Here is an 18,038-nt window from a genome sequence, read left to right on the forward strand (position 1 = left end):
CCAGCTGCCAGTGAGGGCAGCTCCAGCTGCCAGTGAGGTGCAGCTCCAGCTTTCAGTCACGCTGCTGTGGAATTTAGGGATCTGTAGTTTTCCACATTCTGTGCACACCGCACTGTGCACATAGCAATCTGAGGTTTGGGTTCGGCACTCGTTTCATAGCCAAGATCAAGGTATTGTATCATGACATGGTGTTTTATGTGTGGAGGGATTCACCAGGGCCGTGCACTATCTGCTATGTTCTACACACCCTCCCTTGACCCCCGGTGTGATATGCAAAAATCCAAAACAGAAAATCCACAGTGCCTGGGGAGCCTCCTCCCCCTCCTGGCAGCAACCAACAGTCCAGTCGACTCCACAGTTCCAGACGGATGCAGACTGTCTGCTCCCAACATCTGCATCTTCTGTCCATCAAACCTCTTCTCCTCGGGTTCCGCTTTGGGTTCTCCTTTGGCTTCAGTCCTTTAAAGCCCCGGAGAGGAGGCGGAATGATCATCAGTAATTACCCACAGCTGAGCCAAATGGTCCCTTCTGTATGGGCTGCTGACCCGACTCTCTCCGCCAGTCTCCGCCCCGCAGCCGAGCTCAGCCATGCCCTGCTCCACAAGGTCCGGTTTGTTTTGAGCTGGTTCTACTGGGAACATTGTCTTGTCTGCGCACGCAGACGACGTCATAGTTTTTATAAGAAACCGGGGCAATGTCATTCTTTTAACTAAACTAAGAAGTGGTTTTAAAAGAATCTCAGCAGCCATAGCAAACAGGAAAAAGTGAGGCTGTTGCAGTGGGCTGCAGAGGTGGTCTCCCAGACCTCCCAGAAAACCTCATGTGGAAACGGGATGGGCTCAGATACCTCTACGTTTTCCTCAGTGACTACAGGACAGAAGAAAAGACCGGGGACGCTGTCGCAGAAAAAGTAGAAAAAAGCTAACATGGAAGTGACTGCTGCCTCAGATGTCCTACAGAGGGAGAGTCTCATCATCAGTCACCCTTCTCTGGCATCGCCTGGCTTGAGCAGGCTTCAGGTAGACTACAAGACTACTGGCCGAAATACAAATCAAGCTGGTGATTTTTTTTTTTTTTTGGTATGGATTACATGGGTACCACAGGGTGTATTGTTTTTACCGAGAGAGCAGAGGGGACAGGGGGACAGGGGGACACAGTGGGGACAGGGCCTCACCCACCTGGCCAGCAGGACTGCCACCTCCACGGCAGATCTTGACTCTGCACTGGTCTTATAGGAAGCCCTCATCAACAGGGCGAGGCTGAACGTCTGCAGCGGGGAGACTCCTGGGCTGATGGCGGTGCTGAGCCGGACCAGCACAGTGACCCTGAAGTATCTGGTGGGGCCAGCGCTGACTGATGCCGGGAGTCTGTCCTCTCCCCTGGGTGTCCGGTCCACCCCAGTGACTCTCAAAGTCCTGGAGGAGCGAGTAGCCTCCTGGGCAGTAGCTCTGAACCAAACACCGACCATCCCGTCCTTTAAAAGCCGGACTCTGGGAAGCTGAGCGTCCCTCTGCTGACCGGACCAGACACAGGAACACTGAGCCTCCACAGGACGGACAGAACGGCCTTCTACAGGAGCACTGAGAGGAACTGAGCGGCAGAGCCTCCACGGTGGACGACCAGAGCAGCAGCTGAGATGAAGCCACTGTGGAGGAAACACACCGTCCCCATGACTGCCCCCATCCAGCCCAGGGTTTTACGTAGAACCATATCCAGCGCAGCGCTTTTGTAACATTTCTAATCCCACTGTGTCAAACACATGTCCCTGCTGTGAAGCACCACAGACTGCTTTTCATGTGTTTACTGAGTGTCACAGACTTTTCAGTCTCTTCACTCTTTTAACCCCAGTTTTTCATCGTTTTGCTGAAACTTTTCCAAAAATATCTTGTCTGCGGAGTAGGGAATGGACACACAAATCCAAACAAATAGCAGCTGCAGAACTTTATGTCAGGTGAAGCAAAACTGGCCATTTGTGTTAGCAGAAGAGCAAAACTGGACAATGACAGTGACTGCGGTGCAGCTGTAATGTTTCTGTACCCTGCATCTGGAGTTTTTGTTTTATACAGCCACAAACAACCTGAAAACCTTCCAGCAGAAGTGGTGCCATGGAGACAAGATATGTTCGAAGGAAGATGATGAACTGCACTTTGCACATGACTTCAGTGTCTGATTCCAGTGTCCTGTTGTAGAGTACTCTGTCCTGTGAAGAGGAGTGTGATCTGGCTGAACTGTGGAAATGACTGAGTTCACTGTAAATAAGGGTTTGGTAAAATCATCTCTCTCTCTCTCTCTCTCTCTGTCTGTCTCTGTCTCTGTCTCTGTCTCTGTCTCTGTCTCTCTCTCTCTCTCTCTCTCTCTCTCTCTCTCTCTCAGAGACCCTCATGTGAAGCCCCCCGGTCTTGAAGCCTCAGTCTGGTCTGAGTAGTGAAGCAGTAGCTTCTCTCTCTCTCTCTCTCCCTCTCTCTCTCTTTTTGGAGGATGCCTGGAAAAATCAAATCAGGCAGGTATTTCAGGATTGGAGCTCTGCATGCCGTTGAGTGTTGTTCCACATTCAGTTTGCCATTCTTTGCAGTTTCACATGATTTCTTTCTTGATATTTAATATTGCCACGTTTGGAATGTGTATATTCTGAGACTGAGCTGAGACTGTGGGCGTTTTGTGAAAGTCTTTCCTGTGTTGTTGGTGTTTGGCAGTGTGTGCTGGATGGCTGCTGTTGCTGTACGTGCTGCTGTGCTGCAGGGTCGCCGCTGTCCGAGCGGCGCCTCTTTGCCCTGACGCTCAGTCCAGGTGTGATGTCCTGCCGCTGGCCAACCTGTTTGACCGGCTCATTCAGCACTCAGCTCGGATGCATGGTTTTTCAAACGATCTCCACTCACAGTTTGTACGTCCATACTTTGGAATCGAGGAGCTTTTCAAATGAAAAACCTGGTGTAGAGAATACAGAGCTGAATCACTGACTTTATTATAACTTGTAGCTCACTCCTCCTTTAATTGATCTCTTTAGTTCTTGTTAATATCTTTGTACATTCTATGACTTTTCCTGCTGTTGATGGACAGAGTCTAGAGAAATATTTGTAATAATATGCTATTATTTAATGTTATTCAAACAATATTTTCTGTTCGGTTTGACTCGGTTTGCCATTTTACTCCCTTTCACTTGAACCTTCTTTTGTCCTGTTCTGACTGTCTGACATTTACGTGACGCCTGATCTCTGACATTTCATTCATGTTTGGTTTTGTCAGGAGCTTTACTTCTGGCCTCCTAGAAATCAGGTTGGTCGGGTCAGCCGCAACTGTCACACCTCGACCATACTCACCCCGAACGGCAAGGACAACGCTCAGAGAATGGCAGTAAGTTGACTTCAGTAAAATGTGTGTTTGTCTACATGTACACTTTGACTGTGAATGTTTCTCTTTCCTTCTCCTTTCAAACTTCCAGACTCCTCGTTTCTTTCTAACCCTGCTTATGATCTGAACAGTTTCAGGTCCATGCTGGTTCTGATCCAGTCTCTAGAGTTGGGGTCAGATTCTCCTCGCGGTGCACTTCTGTCACATGATGGTGTTTACAGTAAAATGTGTGTTTTTCACAGCTGGACTGGGGGATTCAGAGGAAATGCTGCTTCAGTTGTTTTTTTCCTGATCAGACTAAAACAAGGAGAAAGTTTCTTTGTAAAGAAAGAAAAGCTGCCAGCAAATCGTCTTCCTGCTACCGCTGGATGTGCTCATGTGATCATGTCGCAAGGCATTATGGGATGGATCCATTGACAGACCGCAGATAAACCTGCACCTCAAGTCTGATTATTCAGTCTTCATGTAAACGGGATAATCTGATCTCAGTCTGAAACTATTCAGTCAGATTAAAATAAGATGTGACGCTTAAAGACCTCTTCAGAATACAGGAGCAAAATGGAAATACAGTGTGTGTAAGTATCCTAAATCACCCCGGGGATGGAAATGTTCAACCTTATTTGCAGGGCCGGTGCGGGCTTCTCAGGTGCCCTGGGCGAGCCCGACACGAGCGCCCCGTGGCAGTGTCGCGGAGAGTTGTTGGGGGGGTGCGAGTTGGCGAGCGGGGGGGGGGGGGGGCGCTCACAGTCGCCGACAGTGGAGCAAGTGAGCGATGCCGAGCGAAGCCGAGCAGTGCGCTGCTCACACGGGCCGTCACAGCGGCGCACCGAAGGATCAAAAAGCGACGTCGCTATGAACGCTTGGCCGCCCTGGGCAAGTGCCCCGGATGCCCAGCCTAATCGCCGGCCCTGCTTATTTGTGTAATCAGCTGTATTATATGTCATTTAAAAGTGCCTTTACAGACAAAAAGCCAACAAGCTGCTTCCACGGGACAGGAGCCAGATAGCTGAAGGCTCTGCCTCCATTCTACTGTAGGAGAACTGAGGAACCTCCTGTACTGGCACTCTGAACTGAATGTTCTGGGTAAAATGGGCCGAGCAGACCTGAGGGACTCTGGTTGTCAAGAAGGATTTAAAATTCTATTCTAGACTTAGCAGTGATGTGTTCCCTCCTCTGGTTCCTGTGAGAACACGACAACAGTGTTCTCAATCAACAGAAGACTTTTTTGTCATTGGTTCTCCCTGATAATAGAGAACCATAAAAATATACAAGAGGAACAGATGATGATGAGTGATGTGTCAGCATCACTCTGAACCAACACGTTCCGGATTTAGAGACTTTACGGTGAAAGCAGGAGGTTCTGAAGTCAGTCCTGGTCCAAAGTCCCGGTTCCTCTCAGTGTCTCTGGTCTCGGACTAAAGTAACACAGGTTCCTCTCAGTGATTCTGGTCCTGGTTATGGTCCTGGCCCAAAGTAACTCCTGGCTCCTCTCAGTGGTTCTGGCCCTGGTCTAAAGCAATCCTAGACTCCTCTTAGTGGTTCTGGAGGTGCAGTATGGCATCAGGCAGGGCTGGGTGGTCCAGTCCCAGTGCAGTGACGAGGGCTGTCCCATCTGAAGACAGCTAACTATTGAACCTCTGCTGTGCAGACTGAGGGAGTGGCTCAGTGGGTTCTCTCTGCCGGGGTCCTCGGACCCTGACCCCTCCCTTACTGTCTCTGCTTATGCAGATGACATCAGTGTTTTCATAACTAACCAGGACTCAAAGTCTGTAGGACTCCTGTCCCTGGATGAAAAGGCTTCCTCTGCACAGTGAGGGTTTTTGTTGGGACAGTCGGGGGACGGAGCAGGGCCCAGTCTGCCTGGAGGATCTCAGTGGGGGATGGAGGGGTCTCAAGGTGCTGGGGGTGTTTCTGGATGAAGAGGACTTTCAGGATAAAAACTGAGAGGGTGTTGACGAGGTTGTCTAAATGTAAGTGGTTGCTTCCCCAGCTGTCATATAACTTATATATAACTTATAACTTGGTCACATCGGCCCTTTGGCTCTGGTTCAGTGTTTTGACGCCACAGAGGAGCCTCGGAGAGGACATCCAGGGGACCATCAAGGACTTCTTCTGGTACTGGAAACACTGGGTACAGACTAGTGGCTGATAGGTGGTCAGTAAAGTCTATAATTTTATACATTTTTTAATTCAGTAACATTTCCAGCTGCAAAACCAATCAGTTTAGGATCCAAATCAGTCATTCGGGATGGAATTCACTCCAACTGAGTAACAATGAGAAAAATGGACGATTGGAGACAAAAATCCAAAGTAAAAGATAACCAGTAATAAGAAAGGGAAAAGGGAAGCCAAGAAAAAATAGAAAAAGTTAAAGAGAACCACAGAAGAAAAATTAGATAAAATGAATCAAAACCAAAAAGAATTGTGGGAGGGATGATAAATGGCTAAATGATAAAAATCTGAATTAATTGATGGATAAACAAAGGAGGATTGACATACGTGGCTGCTGTCCAAAGTCTCTGTTCACTCTTCCGAGTCTCGGTGAAAGTGTTCTGTTGTGAATGTCCACTGAATGTGATCAAAAGTCAAAACTAAGTCTACAGAGCTTTGGAGAGAAAATTTTGCAGCCAACAAGTGTCCACTTCCAGCAGTCCTCCTGGGTAACGGAGATTTCTCTCACTATAAAATCCCCCAGAATGCCAAGTAATAGCAGTTTGAAGCCTTCTTTTTACACTCCTCATCTCCATATCCCCCAAAACTCCACATATTGCCATCATCCTCTGGCTATAAAGCCCTCATCAGGGGCGGGCGGGCCATCGGGAGGTTCGGGAGGTTTCCTGAACGGCCGGTCTATTCGGGGCCGGCAGGGTGTATTCCGGGCCGTTGGCAACAAGTGGCTGAACGCATTGACCCGTAGTCTCCTTTTAAAGTCAGTGAATGCACCTGTCTTCATTTTGCGTCACATGGTTGAAAGATTGTTTCAGCCTGGTGAGGTCCATGGCTGCTGCTTCTCTCAGAACTCTTATTCTGTGGCACTCTCATTTTCTGCCATGTACAGCTTGGTCAATGATGCGGTTTACTTTAGCCAGAATAAAGCTCTTTCGGTATCTTCAGGGCGTTCCTGCCATCATCAGCAGCCTCATGTCTGATCAGTGATAGGCTCTTATCATCAGTCTGATTAGCTCGAACACAAGTTGTGGCACCAAGACGCCGGTCGCTCTGCTCGTCTTGTTTTTTCTTCTTTGTTTTAGCATCAGCCCTGATCGCACGGCTCTTTGACCTCCGAGGTTTTGTGCCTCTTTTTGCTGCTGTCGCTCATCTCCAGACTGGTCCCACCCAACAGTTTCTTGAAGCTCTGTGCAATATTCCATGTCAACCTTCTCCCAGAACTGTGTGTGTCTGTGTGTGTGAAACATCAAGACAGAGAAAAGGCTGGTGGGGTTATCATCTTCTTTTCATTCCTGGCATATACAAAGAAAGGAACCTTACACACAGGGGTGGCGAATGCCAGGATTTCGTGTAATGGCAATGTGTACAAGAAGAAAAAAAAATCACGTTTGGAATACACTGTAGTCCAGGTCATTTGTGTACAGTAGTTACTTCAAACTACCAGTCCTTACAGCTTTTTAAACTACCAGACTGACCCTAAACTGCCAATTCTTAAAAACAATTTGAAACTGCTGGTCCTTAGACTATTAGTCCTTGTACCTTTTTAAACATTTTACGAGTTAAACATTAAACTTTCTTTAAACTTAAATGTTTTTTCAAACCAGAACTTATCCATACCAGTCCTTGAACTAATTTTAAACTATCAGTCCTGAAATGTTTTCCAAACTAGTTTGAAATGCTTGAATGCTTTCCAGTTCAGCTGAGGCCTTCACACTGACAGCGTCCAGACGGATGTTTGCTTTGCGCCTGGAGAAGAAGCGTGATGTTGGCGTTGTGTGTTGTGTTGTGTCGGCAGCAGGAGGAGCTGACTGAGGTGATTCTGAAGCTCCTGGTGGCGTGGAGAGACCCTCTGCAGCATTTCCATCAAAACATGGCTCACCACCACGACTTCAGCCACTCCAGCTTCAACAAATCTCTGGAAATGAGTAACATGGTCCGTGAGCTTCGCAAAGGAGTCCAGAAAGTAGTTGAGAAGGTACAGTTTGAGTGGGTAATCAGCAGGATGTCTGACATGAAGCACAATGCTTTGGTGAGGGCTGCTTTAGGCTCTGAAGCTGTTATGCAGTTTCAGTGACACTGGGTCGAGTTACCGCTTCATCACCTCAGCTGCTTCACAACACCACATATCAGTACTAGGAAATAAATATTTGCTGGTTTGGCATCCTCTTGTAAAATTCAACAGTCTGTAAATGTGTCCGACAGACTGAGAAACATTGTTTTTGTCATCCTATGGCTGGTTTAAAAAAAGGATGTTCGGATTGTTAATTTACTATCATAGATCATGTTATTCATCCATAATTTTGAAGAAGAGTTGTTATCTGTTTTCTTCTGAATAAAGGAGCAAACACCATGACAACACGTGAGAATGTGGATTGTTTGGAGTCTGTGTTGGACTGTTGGAGGCTGATGTCTTTGTCCTTTCCTCTGCAGATGCAGATGTTGGGAATGATGAGTAACTCAATCAGCAGCGTAGCGTCTCCTGAGGCTTTGCTGCCATCTGATGGCGCTGAATGGCAGCTCATGAAAGACTATGACCTCCTCTACTGCTTCCGTCGGGATTCCAATAAGGTGCAGAACTACCTGAAGATCCTGAAGTGTCGCATTGTTCCACAGCACGGCTGCTGAAGGCCTGCCGGCGGGGACACTGCTCAGAGACAGCGGCACTGGAGGGTGACTGCTTTGGTTACAGACTCCATGGATGAACCTGTTTTGTTTTTGTTGTTTTTTTTTTTTGTAAATTCTATCTGCACAGTGTGGAATACAAAGTCCTCCATCTTCAGAAGGGGCTACTGCATCCGTCATCTCATCCTTTACACTCGCTGATGACAGACAGGATGGAAAAAGACCATGTTATGAAAGACATCAAATGAATTCATATCATACTGGAATATAGTAATAACATATAAAGATTTGAAAAACCATTTGTTGTATGTTCTTTGTTCTTTCTTCTGAGGAAAAAAACAGGCTGAGAAATGCTGCACATGACAAACGTCAGAAAGGTGAATGTGTTTGATGAAGAGTCTGCCTTCATGGCTGCAGTCATGAGTCTGGTGTGTGAAGGGCTGAGGAGCTGAGGACGGTCACGTCACATGGGGTCACAGACAGGTCAGAACAGGCCACCACATGCTGAGCCAGGGTTTCAGGATGACAGTACAGACACAGGCAACACTAAACGGTGCAGGAGCCTTCAAATGGAGCCAACCCTTCCCTGCTCTGAGGGCTGCTGAAGGGAACGCTTCAGTTCATAAACTGCAGATCAGAAGAAAAGCTGCCATGAAAGAACGTGTAGAGGGATCAGTACTGAACTTCAGAAATACACCGACTAGAACTCTTTAAAAGAACAGGAGGCAGCCTGCTCAGCCCGAAACCAGCGGCTCACAACACAGAGACAACCGTTTCCTCTGCCAGGAATAAACCAGGCTGACAATTAGCAAGACTGCTGGTGACTCCTGGTGACTGCTGGTGACTGCTGGTGACTGCTGGGTGACTGCTGGTGACTCCTGGTGACTCCTGGTGACTGCTGGTGACTGCTGGTGACTGCTGGGTGACTCCTGGTGACTCCTGGTGACTCCTGGTGACTGCTGGGTGACTGCTGGGTGACTGCTGGGTGACTGCTGGGTGACTGCTGGTGACTCCTGGGTGACTCCTGGTGACTGCTGGTGACTGCTGGTGACTGCTGGGTGACTCCTGGTGACTGCTGGGTGACTCCTGGTGACTCCTGGTGACTCCTGGTGACTGCTGGTGACTGCTGGTGACTGCTGGTGACTGCTGGGTGACTGCTGGTGACTGCTGGGTGACTGCTGGGTGACTGCTGGTGACTCCTGGTGACTGCTGGGTGACTGCTGGGTGACTCCTGGTGACTCCTGGTGACTCCTGGTGACTGCTGGTGACTGCTGGTGACTGCTGGGTGACTCCTGGGTGACTGCTGGGTGACTCCTGGGTGACTCCTGGTGACTGCTGGGTGACTGCTGGGTGACTGCTGGTGACTGCTGGTGACTGCTGGTGACTGCTGGGTGACTCCTGGGTGACTCCTGGTGACTCCTGGTGACTGCTGGTGACTGCTGGTGACTGCTGGTGACTGCTGGGTGACTGCTGGTGACTCCTGGTGACTGCTGGGTGACTGCTGGGTGACTCCTGGTGACTGCTGGTGACTGCTGGGTTACTGCTGGGTGACTCCTGGTGACTCCTGGTGACTGCTGGGTGACCGCTGGTGACTGCTGGGTGACTGCTGGGTGACCGCTGGTGACTGCTGGGTGACTGCTGGTGACTCCTGGTGACTGCTGGTGACTGCTGGGTAACTGCTGGTGACTCCTGGGTGACTCCTGGTGACTGCTGGTGACTGCTGGGTGACTGCTGGGTGACTGCTGGGTGACTGCTGGGTGACTCCTGGTGACTCCTGGTGACTGCTGGTGACTGCTGGTGACTGCTGGGTGACTCCTGGTGACTCCTGGTGACTGCTGGGTGACTGCTGGGTGACTCCTGGTGACTGCTGGGTGACTCCTGGTGACTGCTGGGTGACTGCTGGGTGACTGCTGGTGACTCCTGGTGACTGCTGGGTGACTGCTGGGTGACTCCTGGGTGACTCCTGGTGACTGCTGGTGACTGCTGGGTGACTGCTGGTGACTCCTGGTGACTGCTGGGTGACTGCTGGGTGACTGCTGGTGACTCCTGGTGACTGCTGGGTGACTGCTGGTGACTCCTGGTGACTCCTGGTGACTGCTGGGTGACTGCTGGTGACTGCTGGGTGACTGCTGGGTGACTGCTGGTGACTGCTGGGTGACTGCTGGGTGACTGCTGGTGACTGCTGGTGACTGCTGGTGACTGCTGGGTGACTGCTGGGTGACTGCTGGTGACTGCTGGGTGACTGCTGGGTGACTGCTGGTGACTGCTGGGTGACTGCTGGGTGACTGCTGGTGACTGCTGGGTGACTGCTGGGTGACTGCTGGTGACTGCTGGTGACTGCTGGTGACTGCTGGGTGACTGCTGGGTGACTGCTGGGTGACTGCTGGTGACTGCTGGGTGACTGCTGGGTGACTGCTGGTGACTGCTGGTGACTGCTGGGTGACTGCTGGGTGACTGCTGGTGACTGCTGGGTGACTGCTGGGTGACTCCTGGTGACTCCTGGTGACTCCTGGTGACTGCTGGTGACTGCTGGTGACTCCTGGGTGACTGCTGGTGACTGCTGGTGACTGCTGGTGACTGCTGGGTGACTCCTGGTGACTCCTGGTGACTCCTGGTGACTGCTGGTGACTGCTGGTGACTCCTGGGTGACTGCTGGTGACTGCTGGTGACTCCTGGTGACTGCTGGTGACTCCTGGTGACTGCTGGTGACTGCTGGGTGACTGCTGGGTGACTGCTGGTGACTGCTGGTGACTCCTGGTGACTGCTGGGTGACTGCTGGTGACTCCTGGGTGACTCCTGGTGACTGCTGGTGACTGCTGGGTGACTGCTGGGTGACTGCTGGGTGACTGCTGGTGACTGCTGGGTGACTGCTGGTGACTGCTGGGTGACTGCTGGTGACTCCTGGGTGACTCCTGGTGACTGCTGGTGACTGCTGGGTGACTGCTGGTGACTGCTGGGTGACTGCTGGGTGACTGCTGGGTGACTGCTGGGTGACTGCTGGTGACTGCTGGGTGACTGCTGGTGACTGCTGGGTGACTCCTGGTGACTCCTGGTGACTCCTGGTGACTGCTGGGTGACTGCTGGGTGACTGCTGGTGACTGCTGGGTGACTACTGGGTGACTGCTCGGTGACTGCTGGTGACTGCTGGGTGACTGCTGGTGACTGCTGGTGACTGCTGGTGACTGCTGGTGACTGCTGGGTGACTCCTGGTGACTTGGTGACTCCTGGTGACTGCTGGGTGACTCCTGGTGACTGCTGGGTGACTGCTGGGTGACCTCAGAGTTTGTCACTGTGTTTTTGTTGGTATGTCTGTAAACCGCAGCCTAAGCTCTCGACATCGTTGTCAAAGTTCAACACTATTACAGTGAGATCAAGAAAACAAAGTTTGACTTTCGTTTTATTGTGTAAAAAAAAACTTCTCTCCCACACTGTTGGATGAATCAATGGCTTCAAGAGGCTGCAGCCAATATGGTGACGACCTCTGACCTCCCGGTGACCTGCTCCACACAGGAGACGTGGACAGAGCCGTCCCTGAAAAACACAGAGGTTGGTCCAGAGTGCTGCTGTGAGGCCAGTGGAGTGGAGATGTGGAGATACCTTTTCATCGTCACCACGGCGTCGACGTGGCGCTGCTCCTCCGAGGGCTGCAGCTCCTGGAAGACCATCTGCTCCAACAACACCCATCCAGGACATTAGTTTAAAATAATCAATTGCAACTCTGAGCATGAATGGGATTCATGGCATAATCTGAATTTGTGATCAACAAAAAAAATGAGAAATTAAATGCACCAAAACGGTTTTATCTGAGTCTTTCAAGTGGAGCACGTGTTTTAATTGTAGAGTTCCAAATCAGAAAACACTCAAATGTGGGATTTGAACCATCCAACATTTTAAAGCTGACATGCTCAAGGGAAGGCCAGTCCCACTCTCTCTTTCTGTGTTGAACAATCCAGGAGGATATCTTGTAACTTCTGTAAGCTTCAAATGACAAATCTAATCCCCATAATGCACCTGTGCTGCAAAGGGACGAGAAAACAATGTCCCATGATGCACCGGTGCTGCAAAGGGACGAGAAAACAATGTCCCATGATGCACCGGTGCTGCAAAGGGACGAGAAAACAATGTCCCAAAGACAGAAAAATGAGTTTTATTGTCTATTTGCTTTGAGCCACCTGCTAATCTTAACCCGAATCCTGCGAATAATTCCCATTAAAAACAGTCTGGAATAAAGCAGTTAAAGCTGACAGCCTGAGTTTAAACCAAAGTTGTGTTTGTGTCAGACTCCGGATGAACATCAGTGTGAAATCTGAAGCTGTGTGAGCCATCTTCACCTTGGAGAGCTTCTCTGGATGTTCGCTGACAAACCTCTGATAAATCTCCAGACACAGAGAGGACGAGTGTCCAGGTCCACTCAGGACATGGTGTCTGCGTGCAGGGAGAGGCGTTCCTGATGGAAGCAGCACGGTGAACAGCTCCGCTCCAGATTCATCCACCTCCTGCGACACAGGTGACCACAGCACCACGGCCCATCAGCTCATTCCATCCATAATCAGTGTGTACTGCGAAACGGCAGAGTGAGGATGAAAGGACCGGACCTTGACCAGTATGTCAGCTGGAGACACGTCCACCGTCACAGACTCGTCCTCAGGGCCCAGCCCCTCCCTCCCCACCAGCAGCCCCGCCTGAAGCGCCGCCCCCACAGCGATCACTTCGTCAGGAGGGGCCGAGGTCAGGAGGTCCACGTCGGGGAACATCTCCCGGATCATCTGCTGGAGGCGGGGGATCCTGGCCGAGCCGCCACAGAGAACCACCTCCAACACAACACAAGACGGCGTCAGGACCCGCAGCGCCAGGAGGGACTCTCCAGCTCACCGTGACTCACCGTGTTGATGCTGCTGGGCGACAGGCCGCTCTGCTCCACCAGTGCCCGGATGGGGCTGATACTCCTGTTGAAGAGCGCCGAGCAGAGCAGCTCGAACCGAGCTCTGCACACAAACAGTTCACGCTGAGCGTCTGACCGGGAAACGAGCCGAGCAGGAAGCTGGGCCGTTCTGAGACGGAGTCCGTGGCGATGACGCCTCGGGCCGGCGGCGAGCCACTCACCGCGACACGTTGCAGTCGAAGTCGATGCCGTCGTGCAGCGAGTCAACAAAACAGTTGGCCGACCCCAGAGAAGACAAGGAGTGTTTGGCCATGTCGGCGCCATTCATCAGCTTCAGCATGGCCCGGGCGTTACTGCTCACGTCATGCTTGAAGGTTCTGAACAGGATGGGGGAGGCATTACTGTGTGTGTGTGTGTGTGAATAACATATCCAATATTCACACTGTCAGTGCTCCAATCTTATCACCACCACATGAAGAAAGATTTGCTCTAAATGTGCATTATTTCTCACAAAGAACCTTTAAATGTTCAGTGAATAAATAGAATAACGAAACAAATTCTGTCTATGGGTGTGTCACTTTGCTTGAATTTGTGCTGTTCTGTACTTTGTATGTTTAAATAATATTAAACCCAAATGTCAGCCCCGAAAGTCCAGATTCCAGCTGACATGCTGACAGGGGAAGCGGTACCGTTTGAACTCGGAGGCCAGGTGCTGGGCCAGGGCCTGAGTGAAGCTCTCTCCTCCGATGCTGTGGTCCGTGTGAGTGCTGAGGACTCGGTACATTCCCCCGCTCACCTGCAGCACCGTCACGCTCAGGGACGTCCCGCCCAGCTTATACACCAACACGTGGCTGCAACGCAGTGGCAACACCGTCAGCCTGTCTGACTGACTGAGCCTCAGACAGTCCTGGTGCTGGAGCGGAGCAGTGACTCAAATTCCCAAATGAAATCTCAAGACAAGACTGTCCAACAGCGCTCCACATGATGTAGCTTACAGACATATTCCCATGAAACTAGTTTCTTTCTTTATTTATTCATTTAACCTTCATTTAACCAGGGAAGTCCCACTGAGATTAAAAACCTCTTTTTCAAGGGAGTCCTGGGAGTTTAAAGCAATGAGCAATTCCATGAGATTTGCCTCTGACAGAGGGAGGCGGGGTGACCAACCTCTTCCCAGACGACGACTCCTGCCCGATGTTGTAGGACAGCAGAGCAGCAGCAGGCTCGTGGATCAGCCTCAGGACGTGAAACCCTGCAGCTTCAGCGGCGTCCCTGCAGCGGCAACACGGCGTCAACAGGCGGCAACGCAGCAACCAACAGCCGCAATGCAGAAACTAGGGATGTCCCGATCCGATCACGTGATTACGGACTCGGTCGGGATCGGAAGTTTCCTCCCGATTTGGACTCAGTTGGATACATATGCTTATTTTTTCTTTAATTTCCTTTTAAACCCATTGAAGCCAGGACGCATGTACGGTCGCGGCGTTGTTGCGCAATTCTATCATTAATCCTGAAGCGCTGTTGCACAGTTCTACCACCGACGCCGGGTCTTTTTTTCCTCTTCTTTGCGCTAATCAGCTGTTTCTTGGGCAATGAAATGCATCAAACTCGCGCACATGCAGAACTGGTCCTGGTTCCGGGTCCAGATCGTGTTGCTGCTCTGCCTCCTGACTCTGTATTGAACGTTTCTGGCCGCTGCTGCTCACTGAAGCAGGCTTCAGCGGTGATGCGTTCCCGGCTTTAATGGGTTAAATGAGATGTGTTTAGGTTTTCCGTGCTACAAAAAGATGTAATTACAGAGAGACGGCAATATGTGCAACATACTGCTGTGTAGTTTTGAATTGACGGTAAGAAAATAAAAAAGGAGACCTTTTCATAAGTCTTTTTTTTTTTTTAATAGATAATGTACATATTTTACTATATTAGAAAAGAATCGGATCGGGACTCGGAATCGGCAGATACTCAAAATGATAGGACTCGGAGGCAAACAAACCTGATCGGGACATCCCTAGCAGCAACCAGCAGCGGCAACGCACCAGCCAACAGTGTCAGCACGCCCGTCGGCTCACTGACCAACACTCCGGTCACACCCGTCGGCACACCGCAGTCACGCCACAGCGAAAGCTCCCGCAGTGTCCAGCCGGCGGCAGAGATGAGACTTACCTCAGAGCCTGTTTCTGAGCCTGGGCGAACTCGAAGGGGACGGTAATGACGGCGTCCCGGACATCTGCGCCCAGAGCCGACTGAGCCGTTTCTGTGGGAACAAAACGCCGTCAGGCCGTCTCCCACTGCCGAACTGCTTCTTCTGTGTAAACTGCTGGACAGGTCTGACAAACAGCATTACTGTCTGTGTAAAGCACATCTGACATTCACTTTTGAACATATTATCAATGGTAAAAAGAAGGTACTGAACAATACAGAAACATTAGCGCTGTGTTCGGCCCCTGAAGCAGTCTTTCACCATCTCTCGGTTCCTCTCCAAAAGGCTGCCGTGTGCAGCTCCGTGGTTCTCCTCGTCTTCCCTGGACGCCAGAACTCTCAGAGTTTAACTTCTTCAAGCTGGAGAGTCAGAAGAGCTGGACTCATGCAGTGGGTGTGGGGGAGAGCTCGAGTCTGCCACCAGCTCCACCACCAGGTCAGGCTCATGGAGTCGGCAGTTTACAGTTATTCCAGCGTTTTTAACAGAACAGCCCTCTGATGCTGTTTTTCATGCCGAACATGTTGATTTTGGCGCCCAGGGTGAAGCTGAGGCTGAGCCGCGGAGCACGGAGCGCTGAAAGGTTCATCCACGGCAGCCATGAGTTTGTATTGGAACGAACAATCCAGCACCTCCTGCTGAGTCTGCATGCCTGTACCTTTCATTTTGTAGAAAATGAGCTTCGCCACATCCTCTGGAGCAATAAGCTGGGTCTGCTCCCCTGCTGTGATTTCATAATAAGGTTTCTCGTCCCTGTTGACGACCTGCACGGCAGCAGAGTGATGATCAGTACATCCCCTCACCTCACAACACACACACACTCAGATAAATACTTTAACTGAGGTTTTCATGAGGCAATCACACACTAGCACTGTTAAAAGCTCAAAAGTCCATTTTTCATGACAGGGATCCTCCAACTGAGAGGAAATGTGAATTCTTTTACTTGCATTAAAGGTTAAATTAAACAAGACCAATCTGAAGAAACACGGGAAAAGGCCCGCAGCAGAAACTGATCATCTCATTCCATGAAGACTAACGCTGCAGCACATGAAGCAGACTCACCCTGCACTTGGTCCTGGCCGAGTGGCTCTGAGTCTCCGGGTCGCTGAAGCTGTGGACAGAAGACGCCGAGAGTCAGCTGTGTTCTTCAGCCAGCAGAAACATTCACACACAGTGAAAGAAGGAGAATGAGGAGACGCCGGGATGGAAAAACAGATGGTGACAGCGCAGACAGTGAAGCTGAGTAAAACACATCTCTACTAAATATAAAGCAACTTCCAGAGGAAGCTCACCGGCCCACTGACACGGCACGCCCACCAGGCAGAATACCGGTTAAGACAGGCTTGATCACAGCTCAGAGGGAAACAGCAGCACATCCTCACCAAAACACACAATCCAACAGATTTACAGCCGTCCTGAAACAGCTGCTCAGCTTCACTGCTATTATGGAGCCACGACGAACAAGTGCTGGTTTTTATCATCACATTCAACAGTTCTCATCATTTCAACTGTTTCAGCTCTTCCACCATGTTCATTTGTTTTAGAATATTCTAGTGAACATTCTCTGATATCACAGAAAGAATTAAAAATAGCTTCATTAGATCATTGGAATAAGAAATAAGACCAATATCAGTGAAACATGACTGTCAAAGCAACAGGCTGAGGGGTCCTCCTCTCCACCAGGGTCTGACCACTGACCAGCTCTTCTCAGGTGGACATTTGGAAAAAGGATATAGAAAGATGGGCCAAACACAACCAGACAATGAGAGGAAAACCTGACAGTCAGCATGAACACTACCACACACGTTACTCCACCACAAGCACTGAAAGCAGAGCGGTTTGCTCCACTGAGGCCACGAGGAAGAGCCAGGGAGTCCACCGGCTGAGCGGCAGCAGAGACCTGGAGGCCTCACCTTCTTCCCAGCACCTGTTTCACTTTGACCACGGTGTTGGCAGCGTTGCGGACCTGTCCTTGCTTTGCAGCAATTCCAACAATCTGCGGAAACAGAAACAGAGAAGCAATCAAGAGAAAACACAACGTTCCACAGGGTCAGCGTGACAGTTCACCTTTCACTGTGACAGGATGAATCACAGCTGAATCTACAGCCAAACTCACACGTCAGGTGTACCGGCTGCGTCCTCGCGGCTGGACAGAGGACACGCTATCTGCACGTCTCCACAGAGACGGACTGTCCACCCGGAGCGAGCCGAGTCTGAAGCTGGCTCTGACCGGACTCGGCCGGGCTGGGTTCTGACCGGACCGAGGGACTCACCTGCTCGGTGTCTCTGTAGCCCACCACGGCGGGGGTCACCCGGTCTCCGGCATCGTTCGCCACCACGTCAGCCCGCCCGTCCTGCAACACACACACACACACACACACACACACACACACACACACACACACACACACACACACACACACACACACACACACACAGCGAGAGAGACACATACAGAGAGAGAGAAAGAGAGAGAGAGAGAGAGAGAGAGAGAGAGACTACATGAAAACCTGGAAACATGCATCCCCTCCTGAGCAGCTATGGAGGCGGATTAAATCCTTCCGGCGGGACAAAGTCCTGCATTGGTCCACAAAATAACAACATTAAACGTGCGTCGACCTGAAATATAAATGAATTTACCTTGAATATCGCCACACAGGCGCATGTATAACCAAAGTGAACTCCGATGGCGGCCATGCTGCAGGATGCGTGGAAGGGGAACGGGAGCGGACGAGCTGACGTCACTTCCGCTCCAGATTCTTCTCACTCACGCTGCCGCTCACTGGAGCCACGTGCCGACGCGGCGGCCATGTTGTGAAG

General features: G+C 50.7%; 2 protein-coding genes across 2 annotated transcripts; one reads left to right on the forward strand and one right to left on the reverse strand.

The window, feature by feature from the left end:
- Nucleotides 1-1,292: 1,292 nt before the first annotated feature.
- On the forward strand, nt 1,293-8,142 carry prl2 (prolactin 2). Its single transcript, XM_030114080.1, has 5 exons — nt 1,293-1,427; nt 2,666-2,881; nt 3,244-3,351; nt 7,313-7,492; nt 7,948-8,142. Exons 1-5 carry the CDS (start codon nt 1,293-1,295, stop codon nt 8,140-8,142), a joined length of 834 nt encoding a protein of 277 aa, XP_029969940.1.
- Nucleotides 8,143-11,524: 3,382 nt separating this feature from the next.
- hspa14 (heat shock protein 14) lies at nt 11,525-17,955 on the reverse strand. Its single transcript, XM_030113499.1, has 14 exons — nt 17,859-17,955; nt 17,492-17,572; nt 17,132-17,214; nt 16,281-16,329; nt 15,877-15,982; nt 15,185-15,275; nt 14,189-14,293; nt 13,711-13,872; nt 13,243-13,398; nt 13,022-13,124; nt 12,735-12,950; nt 12,471-12,635; nt 11,737-11,804; nt 11,525-11,670 (listed from the first exon to the last, which is right to left on the reverse strand). Exons 1-14 carry the CDS (start codon nt 17,913-17,915, stop codon nt 11,589-11,591), a joined length of 1,524 nt encoding a protein of 507 aa, XP_029969359.1. The 5' UTR covers nt 17,916-17,955; the 3' UTR covers nt 11,525-11,588.
- Nucleotides 17,956-18,038: the final 83 nt, after the last annotated feature.

The sequence above is a fragment of the Salarias fasciatus genome, chromosome 17 (genome assembly GCF_902148845.1).
Source record: "Salarias fasciatus chromosome 17, fSalaFa1.1, whole genome shotgun sequence".
Taxonomy (NCBI): domain Eukaryota; kingdom Metazoa; phylum Chordata; class Actinopteri; order Blenniiformes; family Blenniidae; genus Salarias; species Salarias fasciatus.

What these genes read in the sequence shown, in the direction of transcription:
- prl2 (XM_030114080.1), top strand. Translation starts at nt 1,293, where the DNA reads ATGGCGGTGCTGAGCCGGACCAGCACAGTGACCCTGAAGTATCTGGTG. An exon ending in TCAAAGTCCTGGAGGAGCGA is followed by an intron (nt 1,428 to 2,665) that starts GTAGCCTCCTGG and finishes GTTTTGTGAAAG; the next exon opens with TCTTTCCTGTGTTGTTGGTG. An exon ending in ACGATCTCCACTCACAGTTT is followed by an intron (nt 2,882 to 3,243) that starts GTACGTCCATAC and finishes TGGTTTTGTCAG; the next exon opens with GAGCTTTACTTCTGGCCTCC.
- hspa14 (XM_030113499.1), bottom strand. Translation starts at nt 17,915, where the DNA reads ATGGCCGCCATCGGAGTTCACTTTGGTTATACATGCGCCTGTGTGGCG. An exon ending in CAGCTGACATACTGGTCAAG is followed by an intron (nt 12,636 to 12,734) that starts GTCCGGTCCTTT and finishes CCTGTGTCGCAG; the next exon opens with GAGGTGGATGAATCTGGAGC. An exon ending in ATCCAGAGAAGCTCTCCAAG is followed by an intron (nt 11,805 to 12,470) that starts GTGAAGATGGCT and finishes TTGTTGGAGCAG; the next exon opens with ATGGTCTTCCAGGAGCTGCA.